General features: G+C 39.2%; 1 protein-coding gene across 1 annotated transcript in view; it reads right to left on the reverse strand.

The window, feature by feature from the left end:
• The window catches only part of EML6 (EMAP like 6), a 155,845-nt gene that overhangs the window by 5,071 nt on the left and 131,583 nt on the right, over positions 1 to 19,191 (reverse strand). The window contains exons 29-37 of the mRNA XM_063301467.1: positions 11,172 to 11,250; positions 10,380 to 10,509; positions 9,628 to 9,726; positions 8,085 to 8,258; positions 6,873 to 7,081; positions 6,294 to 6,451; positions 5,362 to 5,476; positions 2,762 to 2,950; positions 553 to 725 (exon numbers count right to left, since the gene is read on the reverse strand). Coding sequence (XP_063157537.1) covers positions 553 to 725; positions 2,762 to 2,950; positions 5,362 to 5,476; positions 6,294 to 6,451; positions 6,873 to 7,081; positions 8,085 to 8,258; positions 9,628 to 9,726; positions 10,380 to 10,509; positions 11,172 to 11,250 — 1,326 coding nt within the window. The remainder of the gene's footprint in view (positions 1 to 552; positions 726 to 2,761; positions 2,951 to 5,361; positions 5,477 to 6,293; positions 6,452 to 6,872; positions 7,082 to 8,084; positions 8,259 to 9,627; positions 9,727 to 10,379; positions 10,510 to 11,171; positions 11,251 to 19,191) is intronic.

A 19,191-nucleotide genomic window follows, 5' to 3' on the forward strand; every position in this document is an offset into this window, starting at 1 on the left:
GATTCATAAGGCTGCGCACCTCAAACAGTATGTCTCTGGGCTCACAGTGGATGAGTTTGGCTCGCTGCTTAGAATTTTGGGGGAAGAGAACCACTCTAAGATCTTGTTCCCCATGTTAGTTATCTTTTCTTGCTGATGTAATCTTTGTGGATTCTCTTAACTCAGAAAGTATGGATGCTGATAGCAAGCCATAACACTTTATTGATGATTCTAAAATAAAGTAAAATGATTATGAGTGTCAAAGTCCACTTGTTTGGACCCTAAGCATTGCTGTCAACTGAGGGCATGCTCTCATGTGGCTCAGGACAACTGGGAAGGATTGGGTCACTGCTGTTTTACTGAATTCATGATTTAACTGTTCTGACAGTATTTTCAGTATAAACTGAAATCTCAGACATAATAATGGTTTTCAGTACAGTCAATTCAGCCATAAGCTGCAAGCCATTATCAAATGTCAAGAAGTGAAAAACATCAGCACTGATGGAATAAATATCTCAGTCACACTTCTGCTCTCTCTCTTTCTGGCAATCTATACTTTGCCTGCTGAAGTACCTGATGTCCTGGATAGCAGATTTTCTATCTCTTTTTTTGCCCCAAACTTTAAGACTGTTGACAAGCAAAATAATAAACTCTCCATTCTTCATGCCAATCGCAACCATCTCGCCATCCGGACTGTAGGCAGCACATCTTGCAGCATGGCCCAGATTAACTTTATTCAGAAGTTTCTGCAGAACAGAAATGATGACATTTGATTACGGAGGCTCATATTATTATAACTTATATTCTTTGGCTTTAGAATTAAATATACCACTTTCTCTCACACTCACACTCACACATACTCACATACACAAAACAGACAGCTATAACAAACAGCTATATGCAAGGGGGAGCACCTGTGTTGTAAATGTTTGAGAGCTATATGAAACCACTAGAAAGGATTGGGCATGGGTCTGGAGCTAAGAGCCTCTGCATGTCTCTGAGCTGGATATGGGAGACCAAACTGATATTCCCTTTGAATGAGGTGGCTTGGTGTGGAGTGTAGAGTGTGGAGTGTGAAGGCTGGACTTTGGGATTTGGGAGGTTTGACTTATCAGGACAAGGTTGTATTTCCCCTTAAGAATCAGATTCACAATTTGGGGGTCCTTTCGAATCTGGCATTGGTGCAGGTCAGCCATAGTAAACTGGTGACAAAAGGGAACATTTATCAGCTTTAAGGATAAATTCAGTACACCCATTTCTGGAGTCCAAAGATCTAGCACATGTGCTGATAACTCAGGATGATTTGGAAACTGCAATTGACCCAGAATGTAGGTGTGAATGGTACTCTGAAGACAAGACACATTTGTCAGCTTCCCAGGTAGACCAGACAGGAAACACGACAAGATGAGCTAATTCTACTTTATTGTAAAGCTACATTAACAGAATCTTGCAGGCCTAAAAGTACAAATCTCCTGCTGTCTCTTTTTACAGCCTAAGAAGTTATGGCAGATCCTTTCTAAGTTGCTTTCTGTTCCATTATGCAGCTGCGGGCTCCTCCCCCTTTTATCTGATCGTTCCCTAGGCAGCATCTCTTCCCCTCACCTCTCAAGGTCATTCCCACATTCTGTACCATTACAATATTGCTCCCAGGTTCAAACAGCTGCACCGATTGCTTGTTGCTTTCCAGGCTCTGTTAAGGTACTCATCACGGTCTATAAAGTGTTTTTATGGTGCTGCTTTTTAGTTGTTACAGTATATTGAATCTTAAGTTGAATTTTAGGTTTTGTAAGTCACCTGGAGCCAGAATAATGGAAGTGGGCAGCATATAACTTTTTAAGTCTTTCCCTCCAAGGTAAAATTGGAAATAACAATTTTTCAAAAACAGCAAATTCAATTTTCTCAATATTCAAACCAATAAATTTCACATGGTTGACAGAAGGATCAACTTTGAGTGAAGGTACTTTGTTAATGTTAATAATGGTCACCTAAGAGCTTTTAATATTTATAACTTGCATGAAATATCTTTACACATACCGTGTAAGTAATCCTTATTAGCTGCAACAACAGACACTGATTGAGGTTTAAGTCATAGTATTACAGTTCGCTAAGCAAAATCAAGCTAATGTTTAGTTTAGTTAAAACAAGCAGAATTAAAATGGTTAGTTTATTTGTGCCAAAACTGTTTATATAAAATTATGAAATTTCAGTGCATATATATTGGGTGGGATTTATACACTTCATAAATTTCACTACAAAGGGAAAAGCCTATGAAATACCATGAACACTGAGGTTGAAACCCTAAACATAATTACACTGAACATATTCTGAGTACACATAACGGTAAAGGTAAGGGTTCCCGTTTAGCCATGTCCGACACTAGGGGGTGGTGCCCATCTCCGTTTCATGGCCAAAGAGCCAGCATTGTCTGAAGACACTTCCTCGGTCATGTGGCCAGCATGACAGTCATGGAACGCTGTTACCTTCCCACCGAAGCAGTACCTATTTATCTACTCACATTTGCATGCTTTCGAATTGCTAGGTTGGCAAGAGCTGGAGCGAGTGTGGGAGCTCACTCCGACACATGGCGCTTGGGTCTTGAACCGCCAAACTTGCAACTTTCTGGTTGACAAGCCTGGCATCTTAACCGCTGAGCCACCACACCCCCATCTGAGTACACATACAGTACATAAAATTCCTCTGTGAATGTGCTATGATAAAGTATAGCAGCAGCCAATAATTCTGACAGATTGAAGGCCTATACTTTGGACCAGGTGCTTCTTACTTTATCACAAAGGTCCCAGATCCTTGCAGTTCCATCATTACTAGCAGAGATAAAGATATCTTTGGAGGGATGAGTTGCCAGGCCCCAAATTTCTCCTTCCATGTGGCTATCAATTAGAAGATTAGAAGCACCATTTTTTTCTCCAACTTCAAGGATTTCTCCATCTTTGGTCCCCACTAAAATTTTGCCCTGTGGACATTTCAAAGTCGTATGAGGTTAGAAAAACAACACACAGAGAACTCTTTGCATCTCTGTTCAATATTTATTTTGTTCTGTTAAAAGTAGGAAGGAAGAAAGAAACAAAAGAGAACAAGGACAGCAGTCTGGAATAGAAATTATTGCGAACTCGGTTTCTCTGATACAATTTACAAATGTCTGATTTGCAATTTTTTTTCTTAAAGAATTATGCTATGACCACATACCATTAAGTAAATGCATCCTATACAGCTCTAATGGCGTTATATCAGTTTATCCCAAAGTTTATCCCAAAGATGATGTGAAATCTCTTTCTCAGAACTAATTTCCAGAGTTCTTGAGGGAAAGAGAATGCAATGCAAGAGATTTTTCTATTATACAGAAACATGTTAAGACAGAGGTGCATAACTTATGGCCAGCGGGTTAAAAGTCTTCCAAAAATTGCCACCAAATTTTAATGCCACAGAATGGGAGCGTATTACCCTTAGTAAATTGTATGAAATTACATTTATATGTAAACGTATATAGAATTGTCCTGGCCCCACCTGCTGAAGTGCCGTCCTGCTGTCCTTCATTATGCCAGTTGAAGGCCAAGGGTGGTCCTCAGACTGGAAGAAGCTGTGCACCTCTGTGCAGAGTTATTGAGATTAACAGAAGATTTACCATATAAAATCTTTTCAGAAGCAGGCTTTTTCAGGGGCTGCCCCAGCTCTCTGGAACAGCTTAGCGCAAGGCCAGGATAGCCACCACTTTGTTATTATTATAGGAAAGAGGATAAGACTACTGTATCTCTTCCACCAGGATTTTGGAGAATAGGTTGTGTGATCTGATGGCTATTATATATTCTTTCGGTACTTGTGACTTTAAGGTTGTTGGTTTTATGGTTATATCTGGAATATTAAGTTTATATGATTGTATATTTTTAGATTTGTACTGTAAACTGCCCAGAAACTATGACTGGGGTAGCATATTTCAATTGTCTAGGAAGAGAGCCTTTTCTGCCATTGCCCCCGCCCTGTGGAACAACTTGCCCCTTGCGGTGAGGTTGGCCCCCTCTCTTCTGGCCTTCAGGAAGAGTGTCAAGACCTGGCTCTGTCAACTAGTGTGGGGATCCAATAGTGGTGTGTAGCCCTGGAGGTGGTTGGTGGCCTGAGGATGCTCTTTCCATCTTTTTAACTTTGTATATTTTTGTAAGGTTTTTTATGGTCTTTTTACTTGTAAGCTGCTCAGAGTCACCTATATAGTGAGATGGGCAGCGTATAAATTTGATCAATAAAATAAATAAATAAATAAATAAGCATACATACATTTTGTGAAATAATCAAATAAACAGATAACTTAATTAAATGTTGGACTACTTCTCCTCCTATAAAGTTCCCCTGTGCTAGGAGAACGGACACAATTCAGAGAATATACTTAAATCTGGTGTCAGTGGTTAACAGGCAATATGGGTGTAACCATATCAATAGCCCCTTCCTCGGTCAACTGCTGGAGTGACATGTGAGCACATCAGTGAGAATAACAAACATTATATTTCTGTTATGCAAAAGGATGGTTATTTCGTTGGTAATCTTTCACTATTTTCCACTGTGCGATGCATGCATTTCTCAAAAGATGTTTCAAATCTGTAGTGGGACCATGGTAGCATATGTCTCACCATGAGGATGGACACTCTTCTCTCGCTATTTGTCTTTATAGTGAGTTTACGCACAACAATCAAATCACATTTATTCGGTCAATGACCAGCAAAATTTAAAAGGTGAAAAGCAAAGTAAAACAAAGAAATACAATAATATACTACAGACTAATAAGATAGATCACATAATAATATAGCGTTCACTCTGCTATTACTGTATTAATACATTTGTTACCTTAGTGGGGTAAGCCTAGAACTTTAGGAATTATAAAATAAAAGTAAAAATATATATCCCCTGACAATTTATTAATTAAAATATTTCAAATTTACAAGTGCTTTTTAAAATAGGGAGTTACTTCTTTGTCTGGTTTTGTCTTATTTTCATTGCAGCAACACAGAATTTAGCAACTGTACATGTAATGTATGGTTTTAGATCTGAGGGTGACTGATCATAAATATTTATTCTGAATTAGCAGATATTCCACCAAGACATTCAGTATATCTGGTATTGAAATAATAATATGTCAGCACTGTGACAGAAAGATTGCATGGATAAACTCACATTTTTCTAAAAACACGCTTGCTTGACTGGCATTCATAAGCATCTGCCTCACATTTCTGCTTGTCTCTATCCACTGTAGCTATCCAGCCTCCTTTCTTTAAGTGACAATCACCTGTTCAGTCTCTTTTGGTTCATTTAACACTCAATATTAACATGAGACTCTGGCGAGGAGAGGAACAGGCAGTACATTTTGTGTGTTTCACATACCTTTCCTCGGCACACTGAACGCACACATTCCACAATCTGTCCCGTCTCAAGTTGAAAGGCTCGGCAGCGCTTCATCTCTTGATCCCATAATTTTACAGCCCCTCCTTCTTTAGTTCTGAAAAAAAAGAAGAAATATATACACTAAGAAATATTCCATTCTCCCCAAATCCCCATGATCCTGTAATACATTGACCATACCTTTTCCCTTACATCTAGATGTCTGACACCAAGTAGTAAATAAGGAATTTACTATATGTTTTCAGATGGAGGTAGCAAATACAGTTGATCTACGGTGGAAATGTCTGGCTGTAATAAATGAAGTACTCACCTTAATCAAGCATAGAACCCTTGGAAATGATCATTTCAAACACACAGATGCCAGCATTTTTTAATATAAAACTTTAAACATAGCCCTCTGTGAAAGGAAGCTCTCACTTCTATTCTGGAGGGCATTAAAAACAGTTTCTCAGTATGAAACAAGAGGATGAGATATCTTCATTTATCCTTCTAATATCTATCCTCTGTCTTTAATATATACATAAATACATCTTTGTTTTTTTTCAATCACTTCATTCTGTTCCTCCTATCTTGTTTTCAGTTCCTTTTCTAAATGGTCAGTCTGCATGTTCATTTCAGGTCTTTTACTTTTGCTGATCTAAGTATTTTGTTGAGCCTCCATCATGGGCTGTTGCCATTTTGGCTACGTAAGCAGTGGCATTTAGAACTACCAAAACGTATGCTTTGTTTTTTTTTCTCAGCCGAAGTATTATACCTTGCAGTGCTTACCTGGACTGTTCAGGAAGTGAAGGGTACAAAAAATATTTTTTCAGCCTGCCATAAACCCCCACACTCCTTATTCTTATTTGAATTTCTTTCTGAAGGATTATGGCTATGTAGGTAACTGCAGAGAGAAAAGAGTTACAATCTCTTACGGTCTCTCCTTCCCTCCAGTAACAATAAGCCCATCGCGAAGAGTCGTGTACATTGTAAAGACTGGGCCAGTGTGAGCTTTTGCCACAAGTCGAATTAGAAAGTGATCCTTCCACACATAAACATCTCCATTGATGGCACCAGTGAAAGTGAGATTATTCTGAAAGAAACAACAATAATCTGCCTTGTAGATGCTATGAATTATTGAGCTCTACTACTTCTTGACATAATATCAGTTCTTTGCTTCAGTATCCAGTTGGTAAACTAGAGATGGACAACTTCTCTGCACTAGTGTGCTTTGTGATCCAAGCTGATCTTCCTGAATAGTCAGCTTCCATATTGAAACAGGCATGTTCTAGCAATAAAGACTTTATCTCTAGGATGAATGAAAACTCAACCCAGGATACTGGTTTTGTCAGCATTATTCTTTAAAGAAGATGTTGTATTATCTCTCTTTATGTTCAGTTATACTTACTCCCTAGTAAACACGTTTACCACTGAAGTCCTTCTCACAAAACTGGCTTAATTTTTCTTTGCACAAATCACACAAAACAAGAAGGACGGGGAGAAGGACTACTTACTGCTCCAAATGCCACTGAAAGCATGGTTTGCATTTTGGCATCATCCAATGAACCTATGACTCCTTTTTTATAGAGCAAAGCACTTCCAGCCAGAGTCCAGAATTTCATGTGTTTTACTCCAACAGATACAAACTGGGTATCAGAATCTGGACGAAACTCTACAACAAAGATCCTCTCTAAATGGCCTCCTCTGCTTGCAATTTTAGCACCTGTAGAAATCAGAGAAGAAGTTTTAATCTTTCAGAAACACAAGTAGGTCATTACTACATCAACCATCAGGCTAGTCCTTGGGATGCCATTTTTGGGGGGCATCTGGCACATGGCTATTGAGGGAAATTCTACTTTAAAAGGGTCTCTCTCAATAGCTACTTGCCATCCCAAATAGGATGGTTCTACATTCCAGCTTCAGAAGAATCATCCTTTGAAAACCAACTGCTGGAAACATAAATAGGAGAGGTTATTCCACTCATGTTATGAAGGAAAGCAGGTGACAAATCCTAGAGAATACTGCTCAGCTGAATTCCTTCCTTTCCCTGTCATGTCATTACCATCCACTGCTGGGTGAGAAAGATTCTAGAAATGTATTTTTAAGTAATACTTTTATTTATATTGCTTTTTCACCTTTAGGCTAAGATCAAGTATAGTGTACTATTTTTCTTTACTTTATATTATTTATAAGAAGTTTCAAAAGGATTGTTATTCTGGAAGGTGCATGGATAAGTAAATAAAAAAATATCCTAGGCATCTGAATGGAAAAGTATACACATGGGACTGTGAGATCACAGGCCTTTTATCTGATCCAGCACAACTCTTCTTATATATTTATTTCTTTGTGATATTTGAGAAAATTTGCATAGTGATTTTATTCTCTGCTACTCAACTTTTTATGCTGCATTATTTTTTTTAATCTTTTGTGGAATATGATTGTATTCTAATTGTTGTTACTATACCCACCTCACAGGACATTGTTGAATGGTCCAACAATACTATCAATAAAGTAAATATGTAGCTAACAAGATAAATATCAATGCAATGCACTTAAATCTTATTTGACTTTAGGCAGTAATGAGACAGAGGGAAAAATACAAAAATAGAAATGAAACATTTTTTTCAAATGAAAAAGAAACAACTATGCTACCATGTATTTAATGTGCAATTTGAGCGTAAAATCAATGTTCATCCAATCAGTAAGAATGAAGATTGGAAACTTACCTTCCTGCCATCTCCACACTGTGATCGTATGCTCTGGATCAACTCCTAGAGACACCAGGAGTTTGCCAGTTGCACTGAAGTTGACATAGTTCACTCCTTTGGAATGGAAACAACGCAACATAGAGAGAGTCTGCTTAGTCATTGCATCCCATATGTGGATAGATGGTGTGGTACCTGATAGTTTTAATGAGGGGGAATTAAGAAAATATTATTTAAATTTATGACTTGTCAAATGAAAGTACATCTTATTAAAATAAGGCAGTTATACAGTATAGACAAAACATCTCCAGCACTCCCCAAAGGTAACACAGAATTGTAACAATAGCATGGAACAAAACTTAAGGTTGGAGAGAATTGTTAGACTCCATTAGATGATAAACTGTAAAATAAAAATGAAATATTTATGGATAAATGTACAAAGAAAGGATTGATCCGTTGATGTTCACCTTGTATCTGTAAGTGACATAGATACAACAAATGAGCATGAAGCTGGTAACTGTACTGACAAGAACTCAGAAAGTATAAATCCTTACCTGGAAATTCTGGCATATTACCTGTGTGATGAGGGCAATGGCAAATGAGAAAGCACCAAGGAAAAACAATAGCTGAAATAAGTTAAGGTTTCTAATGCTGAAGTTCTCAACATCAGCACCAGAAAGAAATATCAAAGTAAAAAACAACAGCAGCAGCAGCAACATGAGTATGGATTAAAAAAATTAAAACAAGCAGGAATATTGTTGAATTATGCATCTAATATAATGCTTGTTATTGAAAAAAACAAGGTTTGTCCTGATGTAGCATTCTGTTATGGGAATAAGAATTCCAGTGGAGATTGATGCATATGGAACAGTGTTTACCTCTTCCATCTGCTCAAGAGTTAAGGACATTATCTTGGGAATGGGGATGACTCCTCCTACCACCTCTCCTCTTAGCAGCCAATTCCATTATTTTACCTTAATCATAATAACAGAAAGCATTGGCACTCATCTTAATGATGGACACACCAGTCAGGATTCCTGTTTAATTATGACTTGATTCTGAAGTCTATCTCACTCACATTGTAAGAGTTTAATGAGAAGACAACCATTTAAGAAGGATCCAGCATAAGATAATATATTAAATGCTATTCAGAACTCCACGTAGACATTGTCACAAAGGCCTTTCCTGAATAATAGCTCAGAAGCACGGCCTGCTTCTTAACTTAATGTTGTCAAAATTTATACCCATAACAATTACCACCCCCTCAAAATAGGTCACAATTTTAGCAAAATTGCTGCCTGAGACCTTAAAAATTGTTATACATCAAGGTAGAGACTTCTGCTTTACATGGTCTCCTTATATTGATTTGTAATACATTCATACATTACTTCATTTGTTTCATGCATTTCTAATCAAGTAGATATTCAAAATAGCTCAACACTCAAAGAGCACAAAAAGAAAAAATTAGGAAGTGTAACACTGTCCAATTTAACATTCCAGCATGCAAACAGAGAATGAATGCAGTTATTTAAAATCCTTTGTTTTAAATTGACTATGGACCTACCAATCTGGCTGGTGGCCACAATATTTTTATATTTCGGGTGTTGGTTGACTGTTAGGCAGAGGATGTCATCTGTATGTTCCAGGTAGAAAGTCTGACTTCCTATGCAGTTCCAAACAAAAAAGTATTTATTTTTAAATATCCCAAAAACAGAAACTATACAACCAGTACATTTTCAGATAAGCCTATTTCACAAAATGAATGCATCTGACAGTGGTAATAATTAGCCCTATTTGTTCAAAGTAGCTGAAATGTAATGTAAAGTTAGTGTTAGATTCTTAAACAACTGCTTAAGGTTTTGCTAATCCTCTGCTCATGCCAGACTCCAATATGCTCCCATTATTTGCGTAACAATTCAGTTCCAAAGAGAGATTGTGCTCTATAGTCATAAGAGGATCTCAGGCAAGCAGCTAGGTGATCACCTTGATGAATATTGCCATTAAGATGTGACAGGACTAAACTATGATGGATCAACAATGTCACCCAATGAGATAGCAGATGAAAAAGGATATATATCTGTTTTGATTTTTATTCTGATCACATAATTGATGCCTGGTGCTTGCAGGTACCTCTGCTCACTTCCATTACAGATACATTGCCAGTGCTGAAGAAAACAGTGAAGATTATTCTTACAAGTGCTTCACATGTTCAAGTGAGCACATAAAGTTTTCACCTGGAGCCCTTGGCTGCTAGCACCTAACGTGTTTGTTTTTCCAACCAGGACAATTGGCAAAAATAGTTATTATTTTAATTACCCGTTGAGAGATTTTGAACTATGCATGCTGCAGCAGTATGGAAAATAATATCAGCACCATCATTGAGGTAATGAAGGTTATTGCGACAATCAAATCCACGATATCCAAAGACATGATCTAAACACAGTTCCTACAAGAAAGAAAGAAAGAAAGAAAGAAAGAAAGAAAGAAAGAAAGAAAGAAAGAAAGAAAGAAAGAAAGAAAGAAGTGAAGTGTTATAGACACGTTTAAGTGGACCCATTTTTGCAGAAGAGGCTTCCCAAACCATTGCTCAATAAAAAAAGTTAAGTCTGAATAAATTCTAAACAGTTTCAATGTGGCAAATATATATAAAAGTGTAGAATGTGAAAATGATAATTTGAATCAATGAACAAAGAAAGGCAAAGGCTATATTAAGAGATTCAGGTTAAAGATATAAAGTTTCAAAACATTAATTTTAAATATTCTCTTAGGAAGCATATTTATATCACAATACAGACAGCATAATGTCAGAAAAATGGATTGCTAGATGACAATACTCCATTGATTTACAACAGAACTTACGCTTCTGAAAATAAATTGATACTTGGTCATATCATCCTGGTTACTTCTTATATTTACCTACTTAGTCCTATAAACCAGCAGCGCAACTATTAACAGTCTATGTCAATTAACAGATTTTGGTAGCTTATTAACACACAAACATGCATTAAAACTGGTGCTTGGAAAAGACTGGAGCAATAGGTGAACTAGAGCAAAATTCATTAACGCAGATTAGAAGGAATATTAAAATTACAAAGTATTAAACCTGACCTCAACCAGTTTCCTTTTTTTGTTGACATTATTCTTTTGCAGTTTCTCAGGTTGAGGAGCAGCTCTGCTAACTGGTGGCCTGAAAAAAAGTGTAACAAAATAATGAAGATCAGCACCTGTGAAATGGAAAGAAATGCCTTCTATGGGCCATTCCTTATTTCTGAGTTGAAACGCTATCCACCCATCCTTGAGTCTGATAGAAAATGTCCCAGTATGAAATATGTCCCCAGCATGTCCTCACTGCTGTCTCCTATCCTGCCCTTATTAATTCAATTTCCAGTTATTGTAGTTAACTGACTTCCTTCCAGGGCTTGGAATGACAAATTTAAAATCCTGGAGGATGCCTTCCGATGGTGTTAGTATAATGATGAAAACACTGTTTTAACTTCAGTGTCACTAAGGATGACTGAAACCTGTTTCATTCATGGGTTGGGAATGAGATGATGTCATGGGGACACAAAAGAAAAAGAATGCTACCACTGCAGGCTTGTGGTCAGTGTTAAGTATAAGTGAGGAACATTCCTAACTGGCAGTTAGGGATTATTAGCAAGCTACATCCTTGGTGGTGTGAGCATTTGTGTCTGTATTGTTGCTATTGTCAAGGGTTTAGGGCAGAATGACAGGACCACTGAATCTGAAATGAACTTGGAGTATTTCAGCTACAGTTTATTATGAAATTAAAGCCATAAAGATGCTGATTAAGGATGGCAGGTCACTTATATTATCTTCTACAGTCATCCAACCACCACTGTATCTGAACCACCATTTGGAGTGTTTAAGCTACTCCAAATAGTCCTTTTTCTGCATACTTTGTTGACTGCGTATAATATTAATAAGTTATTATTATTAAATCAATTTTGCTTAAAAACAGATTTCTGGTCACCTATATGTTTCCCATATAGCTCTTGTGCTGTATCAAATCCTGATCTTTGGAAGTTCCTTTTCAGGGGCACAAGAGGCTGTCATGTGAAATGTGTGTCTGTGTGTGGGGGAAATAAAAAGGCTCTAGTGTGCATATTAGAGCCCTGTGCATCGTCCTCATGCAAATCCAGATTTTTTTTTCCCTTATGGACAATGTATCTTAGAGTATGAATCTAGTTTTCCTTCATGTCTAAAATGTACTCTATTTATGATGACTCTGTTAGAAAGTAATATAAGCAAAGTTTTCCCATTCATATAAGTACCTTTCTAGCTTTGTATGTAAGTATGAAATTATATTTTAATAATTCTGAGGATTGCAGGTGGAATCATAGTTGCCTTTCCTATTATCTGAATTTCTACTGAAGGCTTTGAGGGATTCTCCATGGATCTAGTCCTAAGTTTCAAAGCCACTGTTACCATCACCTGATTATGAAATTAAAGCCATGAAGATGCTGATTAAGGATGGTAGGTCACTTATATTATCTTCTACAGTCATCCAACCACCACTGTACTATTGCAACAGTAAAGAGGATGGGCTTCATATCACTCCAACAGTGGCTGGATGAAGCTAGAAGACGTTAGAAGTCTGTCCCTGGCTACTCAGAAGCAAGTGGCTTTTACTTCAGAGTGAATTTAGCATTCATCTCAACAAAGACAACATTTTTTTCCCTTGCTCTGATCCATTCCAGTTTAAAAACAGTCTTTAAAAACACAGTGCAGGGGAGGAAAAAATCAAAAGACCTTTAATGAAATCACAAACCCTTCTCTTGTCCTGTAGCCTTATATATAGTAGCTAAGGGGGGTGATGCACAAAGGAAGTAGGCCTTGTCCCTTCTGTCCCAATACTGTGATTTGAGCACTAATACTGGATCAGACAGGAAGATCATCTAGCTGAAGAACTCTGGCATCAACAGGGATTCACTCCCAGCACCTGATAGCATATAAAACATATGATTGAACTTCTAGTGGTGGAAAATTCTGTGGTGGAATAAGAGAGGGAAGAGGTGCATGTAGCACTAAAAACACAGCTTACAGTATGTCTAGGCCTACCTGATTTGGGCTGTAAAAATACAGACAGCCAGGAGATGGAAGCATGGAAATACAAAAATACATTCTTTCCTGCCACCTAGCAGTTGTCTGGATTTTTATGCCCAGCTCTAGCAATCTTAATTATGACCAAATCACACCAATTGGTTCAGCTTTTTCAAAACTAATAATATTATTGGCAGTAGTAATATTAATACTTCATTTATAATATAGTACTAATATCTATTCAGAATATTTAATTCTTTATCTTGATGTTGATAAATGGTAATTACTATTAGTAAGAATACTAGAAGAGGCGAATCACAAATTATAACAAACAGAAATATCAGTATTGTTTTGGGAGTAACTCAAATAATAAATATACCTATCCATTCAACCATAAAATTAACCATGAAAGCATAAGCTATGTGGTTAGCTTTAATTTAAATATGTTTAATTGAAAAAGGAGTTTGTGAATTCTTTTAAAAGATGAATTCCCAATCTATCTTTGACTGTTAAATTTTGTTACTCAGTTATTCAAGCTATTTTATAATTTATAAGCTACCTTACAGAAATAAATTGGTATTATACATATATCTAAAATATTTTAATATCCTATGATATTAAAACCAAATTCTAAGAGATTCTTAATGTGCAGCAAAACCCATCTCATGATAAATGTCTCATATATTAGTTACCCTGATTATTGCAAATAGGATAACCATATCAGAACTACAAAAATCTAGACAAACTATGGATTGTTTTGTACCCCTTTGCTGCCATTTTGAGTTGTCCAGATTTTTGCATCTGAGGTCTGGCAGCCTTCATATGCACAGCTAGGTAAAAGTCATAGTTATACATCCTCTAGAGATAACAACAACAACAACCACTGTTTAGTAACAAACTTGGATATAGAAGTTAGTTTTGAAAATACAACTCATTGTAAATAGGACAACTGATACTTTTATGTTGTTTAACTATTAAAAGCTACAACAAGATTATACCAAAAATAATAGCAAACCAAACAAATACAACTCAAACAAGATAAACATATTCATTTTAAGCATTAGCAATATACTTCAACACTAAAAGAATTACCTTGATCCCCTTGTAAGCAGCAAATAAAGCCAAGTAAGAAACTTAGTATAGTTCAGAAAAACAGAGAGAGATCATTAGAATGATTCATGCACAAGCTTCTTTTGAACTGTTCATTCCTTGAGACACACAGCCATGCTACTGAAGCATGCCAGCAAAAACTAAAATAGAAAATGCACCAATCCATAAACTCAGAAAGGTCATACCCTGACATCTTGGGGCAAAGTCTGTACTAAGGATCCAACAGGGCAGGGAGAAGGGGAAAAAAAGAAAAAGAAAAAAGAAAAAGGAAGCTTCATCAATGCTTCCCACATACTTCTAGTATAGTGCATAAATAATGAAGTTTATAGAAACAATTCCAAACAACGTATCGATATTTTGCTTTCTATTCTAAAACAATTTCATGCATTAGACAGAGGGAAACCTAAACGGACACTAGGCAAGGTAGTGAAGCAAATCACAACTCATGGAGAGTGAGAATACATGAAACAAGTATTGTCAAACATACATTTGCCACAACTAGTTTTGAGAAATTCAGGAGTACGCTTAAGACATTATGGCTGGATGTCAAATAAGGAATGGGTGAACTATCTTGAAGGAATGTTCAGTGCAATTCAATGCAATGGAACCAGACAGGCACGTTTCTCCAGTATATTGCTCCAGATGATCTGTCTATGAAGCTGTGTTTTTTAATTGAATGGTAGAAGGAAGCACTATTTAACATCTCCTGTTATATGATCTCTACTATCCAGTGCCTTGTATTATTTTTAGAAATCCGTTTCATGAAACAAAAGAAATGGTGACTTATTCTAGTGTTTATTGCTGCTACATAAGACAGAAGATCCTAACAAACTGAAGAAGCGTGGGAAAAACCCAGACAGATAAACCCCGAAAGTTAAGGCGGGTCTGATCTGTGTCTCTTTGAATGGCTGCTTAATTCCTCAGTACTACACATGCGTTTTCCCCCCTGGATAGAGGCCCCCTCCTGCTCACAATCAGTACTCATGACATCACCCTCCCCTCCAGATTCACATTCCATTTCAGCCCCCTCCCTTCCAGAGGTCTGATAAGAGTCCATCTCCCCCTCCAAGCTCCCATGGGAACTGGGCAACGATGGAAATTTTTCAAAGGAAAACTCCAAGGATGAATCAGTGCTGCTCTCCAGGTCTGATAATGCTTCTGGCCCAGGTGGCTGCTGTTGGAAAATAGCTAAATAATTAGAAGATTCTTCCCCCCTCCCCCTTGGGAAATGCAAGCCCAAAGTGGAGGGCTGTGGCTCTCCCTCCTCCTCTGTTTCTGATCTCAAGGCTTCAGGCAGGGGTGGAGGCTGAAAACTTACGAACTCCTCTGCTTGGGATTCCTCTGCTTGCTCAGCCAAGTGAGGAATCTCTGGTAGAGTGTGAGGCTTGGGTTTGTGAGGGAAAAGCTGATGGAATCGTTGAACCAGCGCTGGTGCGTGCACATCTCTGGCATGTTCCCACATGCACTCTTCCTCAGGGTACTGTTTCCAGTGTATTAAGTATTGGATGCTCCTTCCCCTCCTCCTAGAGTCCAGAATTTCCTCGACCTCGTATTCCTCCTCCCCCTCCACAATTACTGGAGGTGGGGGGGGCATTTGTGATTGTAAGGTACTTGTGGGAGGGTCTTTGGCTAGCAAGGATCTGTGAAACACTGGATGGACTTTCATGGATGCTGGTAGCTGTAAACAATAAGCCACTGGATTTATCTGCTGTACCACAGTGAAAGGGCCCACAAACTTAGAGTCCAACTTCTTGGAGGGCCTGGTAGAGGTCAAAAACTTGGCAGAGAGCCACACTTTGTCTCCTATCGCAATCGTTGGCCCCTCTTGTCTGTGAGCATCTGCAGCTCTTTTGTAAGCACTCTTTGCCCTGTTCAGCTGCTCCTTTAACAACTCCTGTGCGGCTTGTTGCTCTTTAAGAAAATCAGCCGCAGCTGGAACAGCTCCCTGCTGGGAGGAGGTGGGCAACACCTGAGAGCTAACCCCATAGAGTGCTTGAAAAGGAGACATCTTGGTAGAGGATTGCACAGAGTTGTTATAAGTAAATACTGCCATGGGGAGCAGGGCTGGCCAATTGTCTTGCTGATAAGTGGTGTAACACCTGAGATACTGTTGCAACCATTGGTTAATTTTCTCAGCTTGCCCGTTACTAGCCGGATGATGCGATGATGATAGTTGGATCTGGACCCCTAATGTCTGGAAAAGCGCCCTCCAGAACCTGGAAGTAAACTGAGGGCCTCTGTCACTCACCAAGTGATTTATCATGCCTCTGTACCTAAAAACATGGTCCATGAACAACTGCGCTGTGGCTTGCGCAGATGGGAGGCCCTTGCAAGGAATAAAATGCACCATTTTAGTGAAAAGGCCTACCACCACTAGTATGGAAGTCAGCCCCTGGACCGGGGTTAATCAGTGATGAAATCCATGGAGATTGTATCCCAAGGCCTACTGGGGGTGGGTAGGGGTTGCAAGAGTCCTGTGGGCTTCCCTGGGAGAGGCTTGGCTCATCTACAGGTATGACAAGAAGCCACATAGCCCTTTATGTCTGCAGTCATCCTGGGCCACCAGTAGTCTCTCAGAGCTCTATGGAGAGTTTTGAAAACACCTCCGTGGCCTGCCGTTTGATGGTCATGGCAAAGTCTCAGTACTTCTTCCCTCAATGAGGGGGGAATGTATAATTGCCCGCTATGCCAGAGGATTCCTGCCTCCACATTAAAGGGGGAGGCAGTGTCTTGAGGGTCCCTCTGGAGGTCATCCATCCTGGCCCTGGCATACGGGTCCTGTTGCTGCTGAGCTCTGACTCTTGTAAATAGGTCCTCTGCTTGTCTGCCTGCTGCTAAAATTTCTGTCTGGTTCCCCCTCATAGACTGCTGAAAGTTGTGAAGTTGTAATATAGTAGCTTGTACCTCCTGGTGAGTAGCAGGGGCTGCCTGAATGGATTGAGAAAGGGCATCTGCCAAACAGTTCTGCGCCCCGGGAACATAAGAAATAACAAAATTGAAACGGGAGAAAAACTGGCTCCATCTGATTTGGCGTGGGGTGAGGGATCTGGTGTTTTGTAGAAGCTGTAAATTCTTGTGATCAGTGCAAACTTTCACAGGAAAGGTTGCACCTTCTAGCCAGTGCCTCCACTCTTGAAATGCTGCTTTAATTGCTAGCAACTCCTTGTTAAAAACATCATAGTTTCTCTCTGCTGGTGAGAGCGTGCGTGAAAAAAAGGCACAAGGAAGCAATGTATTCTCGGTTTTGTTTGTATATTGCAATAACACTGCCCCAATGGCAATATCGGAAGCGTCTGAATGCATTATGAATTGCTTCGTGGGATCAGGGTGCTTTAAAAGTGGCTGGGATGCAAAGAGTTGCTTAAATTCTTGGAAGGCTGCTTGCTCTCTCTCCCCCCAAATGAATTTTGATCCTTTCTTCAAAAGTTGTGTGAGGGGTTTAGCCCTGTCACTAAATTTATTTATGAATCTCCTGTAAAAATTGCAAAACCCCAGAAATCTTTGTACCTCTTTCACATTTCGGGGGGGTTGCCAAGAGAGAATTGCCTGGACCTTAGAAGGATCCATGGATATGCCTTCTGTTGATATTTTATAGCCCAGGAAATGTAATTCAGTTAAATTGAAGGCACACTTCTCTAGCTTGGCGAACAGCTTGTTCTCTCTCAATCTTTGTAAGACATTACATACATGGGTTACATGAGTTGTAGCATTCTCAGAAAATATTAATATGTCATCTAGATAAATGACTAGATACTTATCTAGTAAATCAGAGAAAATTTGATTCATAAATCGGGAAAATATGGCTCCTGCATTAGACAAGCCAAAGGGCAAAACAAGGTACTCAAATTTACTAAACCTGGTATCGAAGGCAGTCAGATATTCATGCCCCTCTTTCATCCGGATCAGATTGTACGCATTCCTGAGGTCCAACCTAGTAAAAATGCGTGCTTTCTGTAAGCGATCCAGCAGATCAGATATTAGCAGGAGGGGATAATTTTCTTTTATTGTGAGTTTATTGAGGGAACTGAAATCATGTACCACTCTCATGGGTGCCTCCTGGTTTGCCGGTGCCAACGGGTCAGGCTTCTTTGGTACGAAGAAGGTAGGAGCAGACGCTGGGGAAGTAGATGGTCAGATGAAACCCTTTTGGAGATTAGAATCCAAGTAATCCTTTAAGGTGGCTAGTTCCTTGGGGGACATGGGATATTGTTTCCTTGCTGGAATCCTGGCTCCTGGTATCAACTCAATGGTGCAATCACAGTCCCTATGGGGGAGGGGTAGTGCTGTAGCCTCGTTCGCTGAAAACGTCTGCGAAATCTGCAACTGGACCCCTCCTGCTTCCGTGGCTTCATTGGTTGCTGGAGAGAGGAGAGCGGCTTGAATCTTATGGTGCTGGCATTCCTTAGCTGGGAAGGAGATTGCTCCCGTAATCCAGTTCGACAATGGGTTGTGGATCTTCAGCCAAGGTGTGCCCAGGACTATAGGCACATTAAGTGATGCTGTAACATAAAGTTGGATCCACTCAGTGTGGTCTCCTGTTGTTAGTTGCAAAGGTTCTGTGAACCTTCTAATCGGCCCTGCCTTGAGGGGCTGGCCGTCAATGGTCTTCACTTCTATGGGACATGGCAATTCTATAGTCGGGATGTTGAAATCTTGTACAGTCTGTACATCAATAAAATTGGTGGGAGCTCCGGAATCCACGAGGGCCTCTAGCTTGACCTGGTGCTCTGGGTTTACGTGCATTATGACTGGTAAGTAGTAAAAGGATTGCCTGGAATTCTCGGAATGAGCCCTTCTTAATTGATTGATGGTCTCCCTGTTGAGCTCTGTGGAGGGAGACCGACGGAGTTTCCCTGGTTGGAAGTAGAGGCGGAGGTGGCTCTTGGTTCAGCTGCTTGCCCTGGGGCTCTTACTGAAGTTGCTTGGCTTCTCGCTGGGCAAGCTCTCACCATGTGCC

The sequence above is a fragment of the Candoia aspera genome, chromosome 1, assembly GCF_035149785.1.
Source record: "Candoia aspera isolate rCanAsp1 chromosome 1, rCanAsp1.hap2, whole genome shotgun sequence".
NCBI classification, from domain to species: Eukaryota; Metazoa; Chordata; class Lepidosauria; order Squamata; family Boidae; genus Candoia; species Candoia aspera.